At 36.9% G+C, this 14,867-nt stretch overlaps 2 protein-coding genes across 17 annotated transcripts in view; one reads left to right on the top strand and one right to left on the bottom strand.

The window, feature by feature from the left end:
• EVI5 (ecotropic viral integration site 5) overlaps nucleotides 1-14,867 on the bottom strand; it is a 234,951-nt gene that overhangs the window by 172,539 nt on the left and 47,545 nt on the right. For 10 of the 16 annotated variants that reach the window (XM_058716551.1, XM_058716548.1, XM_058716557.1 and 7 more), the window contains one exon: nucleotides 3,319-3,548. The exons of 1 other annotated variant lie outside the window; for it this stretch is intronic. In XM_058716551.1, coding sequence (XP_058572534.1) covers nucleotides 3,319-3,467 — 149 coding nt within the window. In that variant the 5' untranslated portion in view covers nucleotides 3,468-3,548. Of the gene's footprint in view, nucleotides 1-3,318; nucleotides 3,549-6,263; nucleotides 6,335-8,488; nucleotides 8,507-8,745; nucleotides 8,889-14,867 lie in introns of those variants that run through there. 5 more of the 16 variants (XM_058716550.1, XM_058716553.1, XM_058716549.1 and 2 more) reach the window with 4 other exon arrangements.
• On the top strand, nucleotides 4,983-5,352 carry LOC131504373 (elongin-B-like). Its single transcript, XM_058716566.1, has one exon. The coding sequence runs from the start codon at nucleotides 4,996-4,998 to the stop codon at nucleotides 5,350-5,352; it is 357 nt and encodes a 118-aa protein (XP_058572549.1). The 5' UTR covers nucleotides 4,983-4,995.

The following is a 14,867-nucleotide window of genomic DNA, read 5'->3' as shown; positions in this document are numbered from 1 at the left end:
ATCTAAAAAAATAAAAACAACAAAACCTACCAAAACAACAAGTTTACCAATGCAGCAGGATATATAAGGCAATACAGTTCAATCAAAGCCTCAGTAAGTGTTTTTGTGGAAATTAACAATTTGTTTTAAAATTCATATGGGAATCCTGAGAAACTTAACAGAAACCCATGGGGGAGGGGAAGGAAGGAAAAAAAAAAAAAGAGGTTAGAGTAGGAGAGAGCCAAAGCATAAGAGACTCATAAAAACTGAGAACAAACTGAGGGTTGATGGGGGGTGGGAGGGAGGGGAGGGTGGGTGATGGGTATTGAGGAGGGCACCTTTTGGGATGAGCACTGGGTGTTGTATGGAAACCAATTTGACAATAAATTTCATATATTAAAAAAAAAAAAAAAAAAAAGAAATGTTCCAAATTAGGTATTTTAGGAAAGGTATAGGTTATTTTTTCAAAATATTCTTCCCGGTTTAAAAAAAAAATAAAATCTTTTGCATTAAAAAAATAAATAGTCAAAATGGAGAACTAAGTTGGAAGATTAACACTATCTCATTTTAAGATGTATTCTAAAGTTACAGTAATCAAAACTGTACTGTATTGGCATTAAGACAGAAAACGCACCAATAGAACAACTAATTTTTGACATAAGTGCAAAAATAAGTCAAGAAAGGGTAGCCTTTTCAACAAATGGTACAGGAACAATTAAATACGCATATTCAAAAAATGAATTTTGATCTATACTTTGCTCCATATACAAAACTAACTCCAAACTGATGAGATCTAGGGGTGCCAGGGTGGCTCAGTCAGTTGAGACTCCTGATTTAGGCTCAGATCATAATCTCACAGTTCGTGAGCTCCAGCCCCACATCAGGCTCTATGCTCACAATTCAGAGCCTGCTTGGGATTCTCTCTCTCTCACCCTCTCTCTCTCTCTGTCCCCTCCCACTCACGCTGTCTCTCTCTCTCTCTCTAAAAATAAACTTAGGGGCGCCTGAGTGGCTCAGTCGGCTGAGCATCCAACTTCAGCTCAGGTCATGATCTCGCGGTTTGTGAGTTCGAGCCCCGCGTCGGGCTCTGTGCTGACAGCTCAGAGCCTGGAGCCTGCTTCAGATTCTGGGTCTCCCTCTCTCTCTGCCCCTCCCCTGCTCATGCTCTGTCTCTGTCTCAAAAATAAATAAAACATTTAAAAATAAACTTAAAAAACAAAAAAACACCGCTTTAAAAAAAAGGGGGGGGGGGGATCAGACCTAAACAAAACTTTATAAAAAAACTTCTGTAAAAAAATACAGGCATCAAGCTATGTGACCTAGAGTCATCAAAAGGACAATCCATAAAAGAACAATTTCAAACTGGACAATCAAAATTTACAACTTCATCAAAATTTACAACAAAAGATACTGTTAAGAGAATGATAAGCCACAGACTAGGAAAAAATATTTCAAAACATATTATGTGAAAAGAATTCATATTCCAAATGTTCAAGGAACTCTTAAAATACAATAAGAAAGCAAACAAGCTAATTTTAACAGGCAAAAAATTCAAACAGATATTTTATCAAAGAAGATACATCAATGGCAAATAAGCACATAAAAAGATGCTCAACACCATTAGGAAATGCAAATTAAAACTACAAGATACCAGGGGCCTAGGTGGCTTAGTCAGTTGAGCGTCCAACTTTGATTTCAGCTTGGGTCATGATCTCAATGGCTCGTGGGTTCGAGCCCTGTGTCAGCCTCTGTGCTGAAAAGGGATTCTCTGCCTCTCTCTTGCCCCTCCCCTGCAAGTGCTGTCTCGGTCTCTCTCAAAAATAAACTTCAAAACAACACAAAAAAACTACAAGATACCAATATATGTTAGCTAAAATTAAAGACTATACCAAGTATTGGCAAGGATGTAGAGGAACTGAAATTTTCATATACTGTTGGTGGGAATGTGAAAACATATAGGCCCTTTGGAAATAGTTTGGCAGTTAAATGTTCACCTATCATATAAACCAGCCATTCCAATTCTAGGTATTTGCTCAGGAAAAATGAAGCATTCGTCTATCTGTACAAAGGTTTGCATACAAGTATTTACAACATTTCATAATAAAGAGTGAATAGCATATATCCATACTATACAATACCACTAAACAAGTAAAAAAATGAACTATTCACACACACTACAACATGGATGAATCTCAAAATAATCATGCTGAGTAAAATACACCAATAAAAAAAGTGCATACTCTATTATTCCATTTCTATAAAATTCTAGAAAATGCAAACTAATATACATAACTGTAAGAGATCAATGGCTGCCTGGGGATGCAAAGGAGAATAATGGATATGTTTGTTTTCTTGCCTTTGGTGATTATTTCACAGATATATACATATGTCAAAACCAATCAAATTGCACACAAATATGTGTAGTTTATTATGTCAATTATATATGAAAAAAAGCTGTTAGAAGTTATGTTCTTACTCTTAAAGCCAATGGTAGTATACATCTTGACTGAACACAAAAGGGGGCTCTTCCAATGATTCTTTTGTAGCTGAAGCCCAAAATAGATTCTGATAATAATATAGTGAAGGGACACACAGGGTCCAGATTATACATTGCTAACAAATGACTATTCTATTTCATGCCCATTAAGAGAAAAAGATACTGCCTTCTATGAATAAACTGAATGAAGAGATTTCCTACTCTAAACCATAAATCAACCATCCACCCTAAATTAAATTACAAATTAACCAAAGGGGCTACTTATAGAGTTTAAATCAAAGATGGCAGTTTTGGGGCACCTGGATGGTTAAGCATCCAACTGTTGATCTTGGCTCAGGTCATGATCTCACGGTTCGAGAGTTCGAGACCCGTGCTGGGCTCTATGCTGACAGCATGAGCTTGTTTAGGATATGGTCTCTTCCTCTTTTTGCTCCTTCCCTGCTTACACACACACACACACACACACACACACACACACACACACACTCTCACTCTCTCTCTCTCAAAATAAACTTTAAAAAAATAAAAATAAAAATGGTAGTCTTATTCGCCTTAACAAAATTCTAAAATTCAGTAACAATTTAGGGAATTTGCTATATTAACAAAAAACATCTCTAAAGCTATCTGAGCCAGGAGGAAATTTTAATACAACTTTAGTTTTAAGACCAACTCCTCCAAAAAAGACGTGAATACTTTTGTTAAGTAATTTTGACAAACAAGGAGCCAAAGACTAGAAAATAAACATTCTAAAAAAAGGAAATTTTGACTATGGCATATATACATAAATGAATGGCTGAGTTCATATAATTGCAGAGAGAGAAAAGCCAAGCAACCTCACTCACCTATTTTGTTCCTCCAGTTTAGCCAGGAGTTCTAAGTCGTCTGGACTCAACTGTGAAGGGGAAGATGGTGAAAGGGCTGGCGTGGATAGTGTGGTAGATGAGGATGTAGTGTGTAATGAGGCAGATGGACTTGCCACCTGACTGGCCATCTGACTGACTGTATGTGATACTGTGTTCTTCACCCATGAGAGAGTAGAACTCAGCTTTTCTGCAACCTTGTCTGTCGCCACCTACAAATAAAAATTAAAGTTGAAAATATTTTAGTTTTACTACATTTATTACCAAGAATTTGGTAACCCTGTTAAGTTTTACTTAATAACCACCATCACAATATTTTCTTTGAGGTGATAAAGGTAAAACCTACTTTACCAACGATTAGCCTAACATTAGCTTTTGGGAAATATTTATTTCAATTCTGCAATGTGAACAAACTAGAACAGTGTTTTTGAAACCACAGGTTGAAACTCATCAGGAAGTAATATAATCTACATGAGAAATAAAACCAGCATTTTTGAAAAATGAGAAAGAACAGGGGCACCTGGGTGGCTCAGTCAAACATCTGACTGTTGATTTCAGCTCAGGTCACGATCTTGTAGTTGTGAGATCAAGCCCCGTGTCAGGTTCTGTGCTGGGTGTGGAGCCTGCCTAAGATTCTCTCACCCCTTCCCTCTGCCAATACCCTGCTAATGTGCAAGCGCTCTCTCTCTTACAAAAAAAAAAAAAAAAAAGGAAAATAACAAAAAATATCAGTGTCAATATATACTGTCTTATGAAATTGTTTCAGTTACATGTGTGTATTAAAACTACATACTACATGTAGATATAATTTATGAGCGTACTGAGTTGGGATATAAAACGTATTCTGTAGGGACACCTGGGTGGCTCAACTGGTTGAGCGTTTCACTCTTGATTTCAGCTCAGGTCATGATCCCCAGGTCGTGGGATCGAGCCTTGCACAGGGCTCCACGTTGAGCCTGCAGCCTACTTGAGATTCTCTGCTCTCTCCCTCTGCTGCCCCCCCACCCCAATTTAAAAAAAAAAAAATGTATTCTGTAGTCAAAATCATTTGAAAGCCAAGGATTAAAATATGTCCATTTGGTGATAAGGATAGGAGAATACTGTAACATTCCTAATAATTCAACAAAAACTGGGTTTGCTTAGCATAAGACGTAATGAGACTCAAGACATCTGTCTTCAAACAACAACAGAGTATTTTTAAAAAAGAGAGACTTTTTCTAGAGAACAAAATTATGATAAATGGTTGAGTTAGCAGAGTGGGAAAGATGCAAGACACAATATTCACATAGTTGGAACTACTCAGAAATAGAATGGCATGCCTAGAAAGAGGAGACATTCCCATCACTGGCTAAAATAAAGCAGTAGTTATTAACAGCCAAACATCACAAGTTTAAGATAACTTTCTAAGTAAGCAACCAGAACTTAAAAAGCCCTTAAGATCTCAATCTCTCTTTACCCAAAGGATACAAAAATGCTGATTCGAAGGGGCACACAGACCCCAATGCTTATAGCAGCACTATCAACAACAGCCAAAGCATGGAAAGAGTCCAAATGTCCATTGACTGATGAATGGATAAAGAAGATGAGTTATATAGAGAGAGACTGGAATATTTCTTGATGATCAAAAAGAATGAAATACTGGGACAGGCAGCCGCCACGATGGACGTGTTCCTCATGATCAGTTGCCACAAGACCACCATCTTCATGGACGCCAAGGAGTCGAGTACCATGTTTGAGCTGAAGCGTACCATCGAGGGCATCCTCAAGCAGCCGCCCGGTGAGCAGCAGCTGTACAAGGATGACCAACTTCTGGATGATGGCAAGACACTGGGAGAGTGCGGCTTCACCAGTCAGATGGCAGGGCCACAGGCCCCAGCCACCGTGGGGCTGGCCTTCCAGGCAGATGAAGCTTTCAAGGCCCTGCGCATGGAGCCCTTCTCCAGTCCACCCAAGCTGCCCGATGTAATGAAGCCACAGGACTCAGGAAGCAGCGCCAACAAACAAGTGGTGCAGTGAGAAGGCCCCGGGCCCATCCCCAGTGCCGCCCCACCAATAAAAGAGATTTGTGTGTCAAAAAAAAAAAAAAAAAATGAATGAAATATTGTCATTTGCAACAATGTGGATGGAACTAGAATGTATTATGCTAAGTGAAATAAGTCAGAGAAAGACAAATAGCACATGATTTCATTCATATGTGGAATTTAAGAAACATAACTGATGAACATAGGGTAAGGGAAGGAAAAATAAGATAAAAACAGAGAAGGAAGCTAACCAGAAGAGACTCTTAAATACAGAGAACTGACGGTTGCTAGAAGGGTACTGGGTGGGCGATAGGCATTAAAGAGAGCACTTGTTGGGATGAGCACTGGGTATTATTGTAAATGATGAATCACTAAATTCTACTCCTGAAACCATTATTACACTATATGTTAACTAACTTAGATTTAAATAAAATTTAAAAAAAAGAAATAGCAAGTGTTGGCAAGGATGTGGAGGGAAAAGAACCCTTGTATGCGGCTGGCAGAAATGTAAATCAGTGCAGCCACTGTGGAAAGCACTATGGAGTTTCCTCAAAAAATTAAAAACAGAAACACCAAATGATGCAGAATCCCACTTCTAGGTACGTAACCAAAGAAAATTAAAACAGGAGGGGCACCTGAGTGGCTCAGTCGGTTAAGCATCTGACTTCAGCTCAGGTCATGATCTCACCACTCGTGAGTTCAAGCCCTGCATCGGGCTCTATACTGACAGCTCAGAGCCTGGAGCCTGCTTCAGATTCTGTGTCTCCCTCCCTCTCTGCCCCTCTCCCACTCATACTCTGTCTCTTTCTCTCACAAATAAGTAAACATTAAAAAAAATATATTTAAAAAAATTAAAATATTTAGAAAATTAAAATAGGATAAAAATATAGATGTAAAAAAAACTACCTCTGATATTCAGTGCATTACACATATGTCCACATATTCATAAATCATGCCCAACTCCTAAGCAGATTCAGCTGCAAAATAAAATACATAAATAATATTCAAACATGCCATTACTTCACTAATGAAAAACAATGTAAATAAAAGCCATATTTGAATACCTATGTAACACTAAACATTCTTAATGACATGAGTTTACAAAATAAGGTGTAATAGACTTTTTAAGGGACTGTATTTTCTAAAAACTATCATAAAAAGAACTGCTTGATTATGAAGTACTTGAACATATAAAAGCTAAAAAACTATGAAGTGCTTTTATGTGCTCTGACAAGATCTTAAATTTTATAACTAAATGGCTAAAGCACTGCCAATTATTTTCAGAATCAGCATATTCTCATCTAATCTTAGTTATATATAGCAATTCATACACACAGAAATTAAAACACCAAGACATAGGGGCACCTGGGTGGCTCAGTCGGTTGGCATCTGACTTTGGCTCAGGTCATGATCTCACAGTCTGTGAGTTCATGCCCTGCGTCGGGCTCTGGGCTGACAGCCCAGAGCCTGGAGCCTGCTTGAGATTCTGTGTCTCCCTCTCTCTCTGCCCCTCCCCCATTCATGCTCTGTCTCTGTCTCAAAAATAAAAATAAACATTAAAAAAAAAAAGACACCAAGACATAAATTCTACCCAGATTATTTTAGCAAATACTATTCTCTTCATAGGTGGTCCAAGGGTTTTCTTACCAGAATACACAGATAACTCTCTTTCTACCCCTCTGCTCCCATTTCCTCCACCACAACCCAGCAGGAAAATTTGATGTAAGGAAAAGATAAAATGGAAAAGCAATTCTAAGGTCATAGTTAAGCAACTCAATATGACACTGGAACTTCTAAGACAAAGATTTGATTACAAGTGCTGAAAAGGGCCAAAGTTTTATTAACCTAAGAACACTTGTCTGGGAATGCAAGCTGGTGCAGCCACTCTGGAAAACAGTATGGAGGTTCCTCAAAAAACTAAAAATAGAACTACCCTATGACCCAGCAATTGCACTACTAGGCATTTATCCAAGGGATACAGGTGTGCTGTTTCGAAGGGATACATGCACTCCCATTTTTATAGCAGCACTATCAACAACAGCCAAAGTATGGAAAGAGCCCAAATGTCCATCAATGGATGAATGGATAAAAAGATGTGGTGTATATATATACAATGGAGTATTACTCAGCAATCAAAAAGAATGAAATCTTACCATCTGCAACTACGTGGATGGAACTGGAGGGTATTATGCTAAGCGAAAATAGAGAAAGACAAAAATCATATTACTTCACTCATATGAGGACTTCAAGAGACAAAACAGATGAACATAAGGGAAGGGAAACAAAAATAATATAAAAACAGGGAGGGAGACAAAACAAAAGAGACTCATAAATATATGGAGAACAAACTGAGGGTTACAGGAGGGGTTGTGGGAGGGAGGATGGGCTAAATGAGTAAGGAGCACTAAGGAATCTACTCCTGAAATCATTGTTTCACTATATGCTAACTAATTTGGATATGTTTTAAAAAATAAAAAATAAAATTAAAAAAAATAAAAATAAAATAATAATAGGGGGGAAAAAAGAATACTTGTCATTTTCAGTAACTCATTTTAGAACTTACTTCTCTTAGAAACAGTATTATAGAAGGGATAAGGGGACTCTTTCTGTTGAGGGAAGAATCCCCAATAAAGACAAGAAGGATACAGTAGGGGACCCAAGGAAAAGAAGCATAGGGCAGATCATTTAGGTTTCCAGGCAAAAGAAGTCCTTGACAGTGCATGGACCAGTGCACAGCTTCTCAACCCAAAAAGCCAGACAGGAACCAAAGACTAATTTAGCCAGTCTTCCTTTAAAAGGTCAGAGCTGTCCGTGGTAGGTAACAAGATAACCTACTATAATTTGCAATCTTACTGATTTTTTCTACATAAATACAACTACAAATTCAGTTGTAAAGATGGAACTAATTTGTATCTCTAAATCACAGTAATCAGAAAACCTGGCGTAAAATTTACAGAAAAATGTTAACCTTTAATGATACCAACCATTAATTTCAAATATACTTACAACATTCAAAAATTAATACTTCACATTTTCATTATATAAAAGTTCTCTACCAGAGTTAATTGTAGAAAAGGCAAAAGATTCCTATTTTTTGCTTTCATTTATTAAAACAAACAAATTTACCATACCCCTTCTGCATACTGTAGCAACAGGCTTCCATTTAAAAAGTTTGGAATAAAAATAAAAAATAAAAAAATAAAAAATAAAAAAATAAAAAATAAAAAATAAAAAGTTTGTAATAACCAAGAGCACAATCCTGACATCCTTTCAACCTTGCTGAAATTCAGCTAAAATGAGATTCAATCTAGAACTACTGAAGGCTCAACAACTCATCTTCAAATGTTAAATACTTAAATATAACTGGAGTATTTAATTGCAGTTGTACTTTGATAAAGTTTCATACTCATGGTTCCAGAAATTCCATAGGGCTCATTTTTCATATATCATCATGTTCTATTTTTCTTTTAACTCTACAGTACTTTTCTAAATCTCTACCCTACCACCTCTAAATCTCCTTCCCTCATCCTATGGTAAACTGAGGTCATGAACACATAATAAATCTGACAATGCCATTACATCACAAAGTTCCTGTCTACCTCATAGAGGAGTTAAGCACTTACTTTTAAATATGAACATATTTTGAAAAGGTTAAAACCATCATTATAAACGTTTAGTAATCAGGCACAAATGACCACATATTGCAGGATTCCATTTAGATAAAATGTCCAGAATAGGCAAATTCAGAGACATAAAGTATATCAGTGGCTTCAAGGGGCTAGGAGAATGACATAGGATTTATTTTTGGAAAGACAAAATGCTCTGGGATTCTACTGTGGTGATGGTTACACAACCGTGTGAATATACTAAATGCCACTGAACTGCACACTTTAAATGAGTGGATTTATAGTATGTGAATTATATCTCAGTTTTAAAAGGGCTTAGTAAATCTCAGAAAACTACATAACATATGATTCCAACCATACAAAAAAGGGCAAAATGATGGGGACAGTGAAAAGATCAGTAGTTGTTAAGGTCTGGGGAGGGATGAACAGGCAAAGAGCACAGAGGATTTTTAAGGTGGTAAAAATACTCTGTATAATACCATCATGATGGATATTTGTCATTACACACTTGATCAAACCATACAATGCACAACACTAAGAGTGAACTCTAATGTAAACTACGGACTTTGGGTGATTATGATGTGTCAATGTAGGAACATGACACATAAACCACTCCGTTGGGGAAGGCTGATAAAGGGGGAAGCCAAGCGTGTTGGAGGGCAGAAAGTGTACGGGAAATCTCTGTACTTTCCACTCAATTTTGCTGTGAATCTAAAACTGTTCTTAAAGAAAAAGTAAAATCTTAATAATAAAGTTTAGTAGGAATCTTATAGATTACTACAATATTTGAATAGTATATCCCATGAAAAACAATCATGGTTCCTCTATTGCTCTGTATTTTATTAGAAGTTATAAGGATACTTTTGAGGAACGTGGGTGGCTGAGTCGGTGAAGTGTCCGACTGTGGCTCAGGTCATGATCTCGCAGTTCGTGGGTTCAAGTCTCGCGTGGGGTTCTGCGCTGATGGTGATGCCTGCTTGGGATTTTCTCCCTCTCTGCCCCTCCCCTGCTTGTGCAAAATAAATAAATAAAAACGTAATTAAAAAAAAAAAGTTATAAGGATACTCTTAACTGCCAGTAATTACTATTTTTATTTAATTTTTATTCCAGTATAGTTAACATAGTGTTATATTGGTTTTAGGTGTACAATATAGTGATTTAATAATTTTGTTTGTTAGTGCTTATCAACATAAGTAGCTCTTAATCCTCTTTACCTATTTTACCCATACACCCCCACCCACCCCCACTCTGGTAACCCGGTTGTTCTTGAGCCTATTTTTTGTCTTTTTTCCCCTTTCTTCATTTGTTTCTTAAATTCCACATGAATAAAATCATATGCTATTTGTCTTTCTCTGACTTATCTCACTTAGCATTATACTCTCTAGCTCCATCCATGTCACTACAAATGGCAAGACTCTTTTCATGGCTGAATAATATTCTAGTGTGTATACATATGTATATATGTGTGTACATATATGTATACATAAACATCTTTTTGTGTTAGTGTTTTCATATTCTTTGAACAAACACCCATTACTGGATCATATGGTAGTTCTACTTTTATTTTTTAATTTTTTTTAATGTTTATTTTTATTTTTGACAGAGAGCAGAGATATAGTACAAGCAGTGGAGGGGCAGGGAGAGAGGGAGACACAAAATCTGAAGCAGGCTCCAGGCTTTGAGCTGTCAGCACAGAGCCCAACATGGGGCTCGACCCCACGAACTGTGAGATCATGACCTGAGACTAAGTCAGACACAACCAACTGAGCCACCCAGGTGCCCCTGTATTTTTATAAGGAAGCTCCATACTGTTTTCCACAGTGGCTGCACCAATTTACATTCTCACCAACAGGGCAAAATGGTTCCTTTTTCTCCACATCCTGGCCAACACTTGTTTCTTGTGTTTTTAATTTTAGCCATTCTGACTTGTATGAGGTGCTATCTCATTGTAGTTTTGATCTGCATTTCTGTGATGAGTGACATTGAGAATCTTTCAATGTGTCTGTTGACCATCTGTATGTCATTGGTGGAGAAATGTCTGGTCATGTCTTCTGCTTATTTTTATTTTTATTTTTTTTAATTTTTTTTTAACGTTTATTCATTTTTGAGACAGAGAGAGACAGAGCATGAATGGGGGAAGGTCAGAGAGAGAGGGAGACACAGAATCTGAAACAGGCTCCAGGCTCTGAGCTGTCAGCACAGAGCCCGACGCGGGGCTCGAACTCACGGACTGTGAGATCATGACCTGAGCCAAAGTTGGACGCCCAACCGACTGAGCCACCCAGGCGCCCCAATTTCTGCTTATTTTTAAATTGCATTTATTATTTGGGTGCTGAGTTGTGTAAGTTCTTTATGTATTTTGGACACTAACCTTTTGTCAGACATGTCATTTGCAAGTATTTTCTCCCATTCAGTAAGTTGCCTTTTAGTTTTGTTGATTGGTTCCTTTGCTGTGCAGAAGTTTTTACTTCTACATAATTCCAATAGCTTTTTTTTTTGCTTTTGTTCCTCTTACCTCAGGAGACATATCTAGAAAAATGTTGCTATGGCCAATGTCAGAGAAATTACTGCCTGTGCTCTCTTCAAGGATTTTAATGGTTTCAGGTTCACATTTAGATCTTTAATCCAATTTTTGTGTATGGTGTAAGAAATGGCCTAGTTTCATTACTTTGCATGATGCTGTCCAGTTTTCCTAACACCATTAGTTGAAGAGACTGTCTTTTTCTCATTGCATATTCTTGCCTCCTTTTTTGAAGATTAAATGACAATCATGGGTTTATTTCTGAGCTCTCTATTTTATTCCACTGATCTATGTGTCTATATTTTATGCCAATACCATACTGTTTTGATTACTACAGCTTTGTAGTATATCTTGAAGTCTGAGGTTGTGACACCTCCAACTTTTTTAATTCTCCAAGATTGTTATGGCAGGGCACCTGGGTGGCTCACTCAGTTAGGTGTCCAACTTCAGCTCAGGTCATGGTCTCGAAGTTTGTGAGTTCAAGCCCTGCATCAGGCTCTGTGCCAACAGCTCAGAGTTGGAGCCTATTTCAGATTCTGTGTCTCCCTCTTTCTCTGCCCCTCCCGCACTCTTGCTCTGTCTCTTCTCTGCCTCTCTCCCCTCCGCTCAAAAATAAACATTAAAAATTTTTACTGTACACACTGTATGTTAGTCAACTTGACAATAAATTATATTTTAAAAAATAACAAAAACAGGGGCGCCTGGGTGGCTCAGTCAGTTAAGCGTCCAACCTCAGCTCAGGTTATGATCTCACAGTCTGTGAGTTCGAGCCCTGCATTGGGCTCTGTGCTGACAGCTCAGAGCCTGGAGCCTGCTTCAGATTCTGTGTCTCCCTCTCTCTCTGCCCCTCCCCTGCTCATGCTCTGTCTCAAAAATAAATAATAAAAAATTTTTTAAAAAAGAAAGAAAGAAAGAAAGATCGTTACAGCTATTCAAGGTCTTTTGTGGCTCCAAATTTTAAGATTTATTGTTCTAGTTCTGTGAATGTTGTTGTTATCTTGATAGAGACTGCATTAAATCTGTAGACTTCTTTGAGTAGTATAGACATTTAAGAGTATCTTCCAATTCATGAGTATGGAAAGTCTTTCTATTTGTTTATGTCATCTTCAATTTCTCTCGTCAATATTTTATAGTTTCAGAGTACAAGTCTTTCCTCTCCTTGGCTAAGTTTATTCCTAAGTATTTTATTATTATTCGTACAATTGTAAATGGAATTTTCTTAATTTCTCTTTCTGTTGCTTCATTATTGATGTACAGAAATGCAATGGATTTCTGAATATTGATTCATATCCTGCAACCTTACTAAATTAATCAGTTCTAGTCGTTTTTTGGTGGACTGTTTAGGGTTTTCTATATAAGGTATGTCATCTGCAAAGTCATAATTTTACTTCTTCCTTACCAATTTGAACGCCTTTTATTCCTTTTTTTTCTTGTCTGACTGCTGTGCTTAGGACTTCCAATGCTGTGAATAAAAGTGGTAAGAGTAGACATCCTTGTCTTGTTCCTGACCTCAGGGGAAAGAGCTCTGTTTGTCACCACTGAGTATGATGTTACCTGTGAGTTTTTAATATATGGCCTTGATTATATTGAGGTATGTTTTCCTCTAAATCTACTTAATTGAGGGATTTTATCCTGAATGGGTGTTATACTTTGTCAAATGATTCTTCTGCATCTATTAAAATTATCATATGGTCTTAATCCTTTTTCTCGTTATGTTATCAAGTTGATTGATTTGCAAATATTGAACCACCCTTGCAAACTAGGAATAAATCCCACTTGATCATGGTAAATGATTTTTTTTAAGTATTGTTAGGTCTGGTTTGCCAATATTTTGAGGACTTTTACATTTATATTCATCAGAGATAGTGACACATAGTTCTCTTTTTTTATACTGTCATTATCTGGTTTTTTTTATCCAGGTAATGCTGGCCTCATGGAATCAATTTGGAAGTTTTCCTTCCTCTTCTATTTTCTGGAATAGTTTGAGAAAAATAGGTATTAATTCTTCTTTAAATGTCTGGTAGAATTCCCCTATGAAACTATCTGGTCCTGGACTTTAACTTATTAAAGTTTTTTGTTTTGTTTTGCTTTTTGGGTTTTTATTTATTTATTTTTATTCTTTATTTGAGATAAAGAGAGTGCAAGTGGGGGAGGAACAGAGAGAGAAGACGACACAGAATGTGAAGCAAGCTCCAGGCTCTGAGCTGTCAGCACAGAGCCCAATGCTGGGCTCAAATCCACATGCTGTGGGATCATGACCTGAGCAGAAGTCAGATGCTTAACCAACTGAGCCACCCAGGCACCCTTATTAAGTTTTTGATCACTGATTCAATTTCATTGCTAGTAACTGGTCTGTTCAAACTTTCTAATTTTTCCTGATTCAGTTTTGGAACGTTGTATGTTTCTAGAGATTTATCCATTTCTTCTAGGTTGTCCAATTTTGGGGGCATATAATTTTTCATAATGTTGTCTTATAATCGTTTGTATTTCTGTAGCATCCACTTGTTACTCCTCTTTCATTTCTGATGTCTGATGTTGAGGTTTTCTTTTTTTTTTTTTTGAGAAGTCCAGCTAAAGATGTATCGATTTTGTTGATATTCCCAAAGAGTCAGCTCCTGCTTTCATTGATCAGCTCTACTATTTTTTGTTTTTGTTTTGTTTTTAGTTTCTATTATTTCTGCTCTAATCTTTACTATTTTCCTCCTTCTATGGGTTTTGGATTTTGTTCTTTTTCTAGTTCCTTTAGATGTCAAGTTAGATTGTTTGATTTTTTTTATTAATTTGGTAGTTTGGGATTTTTCTTGCTTCTTGATGTAGGTCTGTATTCTACAGACTTGCCTTTTAGAACAGCTTTTGCTGTTTCCCAAAGATTTAGGGCTGTTTTGCTTTCATTTTGTCTCCATGTAATTTTTGATTTCCCTTTATTGTTTAGTAGCATGCTATTTAACCTCCATGTACTTGTGTTCTTTCCAGTTTTTTTTTTCCTGTGGTTGATTTCTAGTTTCATAGCATTGTGGCTGAAAAGATGAATGTTAGGATTTTGATTTTCTTTTTTTTTTTTTAATTTGTTGAGACTTGTTTTGTGGCCTAACATGTGATCTATTCTGGATGATGTCCATATGCACGTGAAAAGAATGTGTATTCTGCTGTTTTAGGATGGAATGTTCTGAATAAATCAGTTAAATCCATCTGATCCAGTGTGTCATTCAAAGCCACCGTTTCCTTGCTGATTTTGTTTAGATGACCAAATCCTCTATTATTTTATTACTATCCATTATTTATGCTTGTTATTAGCTGCTTTAATATTTGGGTGCTTCCATGTTGGGTGCATAAATGTTTACATCTGTTGTATCTTCTTATTAG

This window comes from Neofelis nebulosa, chromosome 2 (genome assembly GCF_028018385.1).
Source record: "Neofelis nebulosa isolate mNeoNeb1 chromosome 2, mNeoNeb1.pri, whole genome shotgun sequence".
Classification (NCBI taxonomy): Eukaryota; Metazoa; Chordata; class Mammalia; order Carnivora; family Felidae; genus Neofelis; species Neofelis nebulosa.
This window is presented reverse-complemented; position numbering and strand designations above follow the sequence as displayed.

What these genes read in the sequence shown, in the direction of transcription:
- LOC131504373 (XM_058716566.1), top strand. Translation starts at nt 4,996, where the DNA reads ATGGACGTGTTCCTCATGATCAGTTGCCACAAGACCACCATCTTCATG.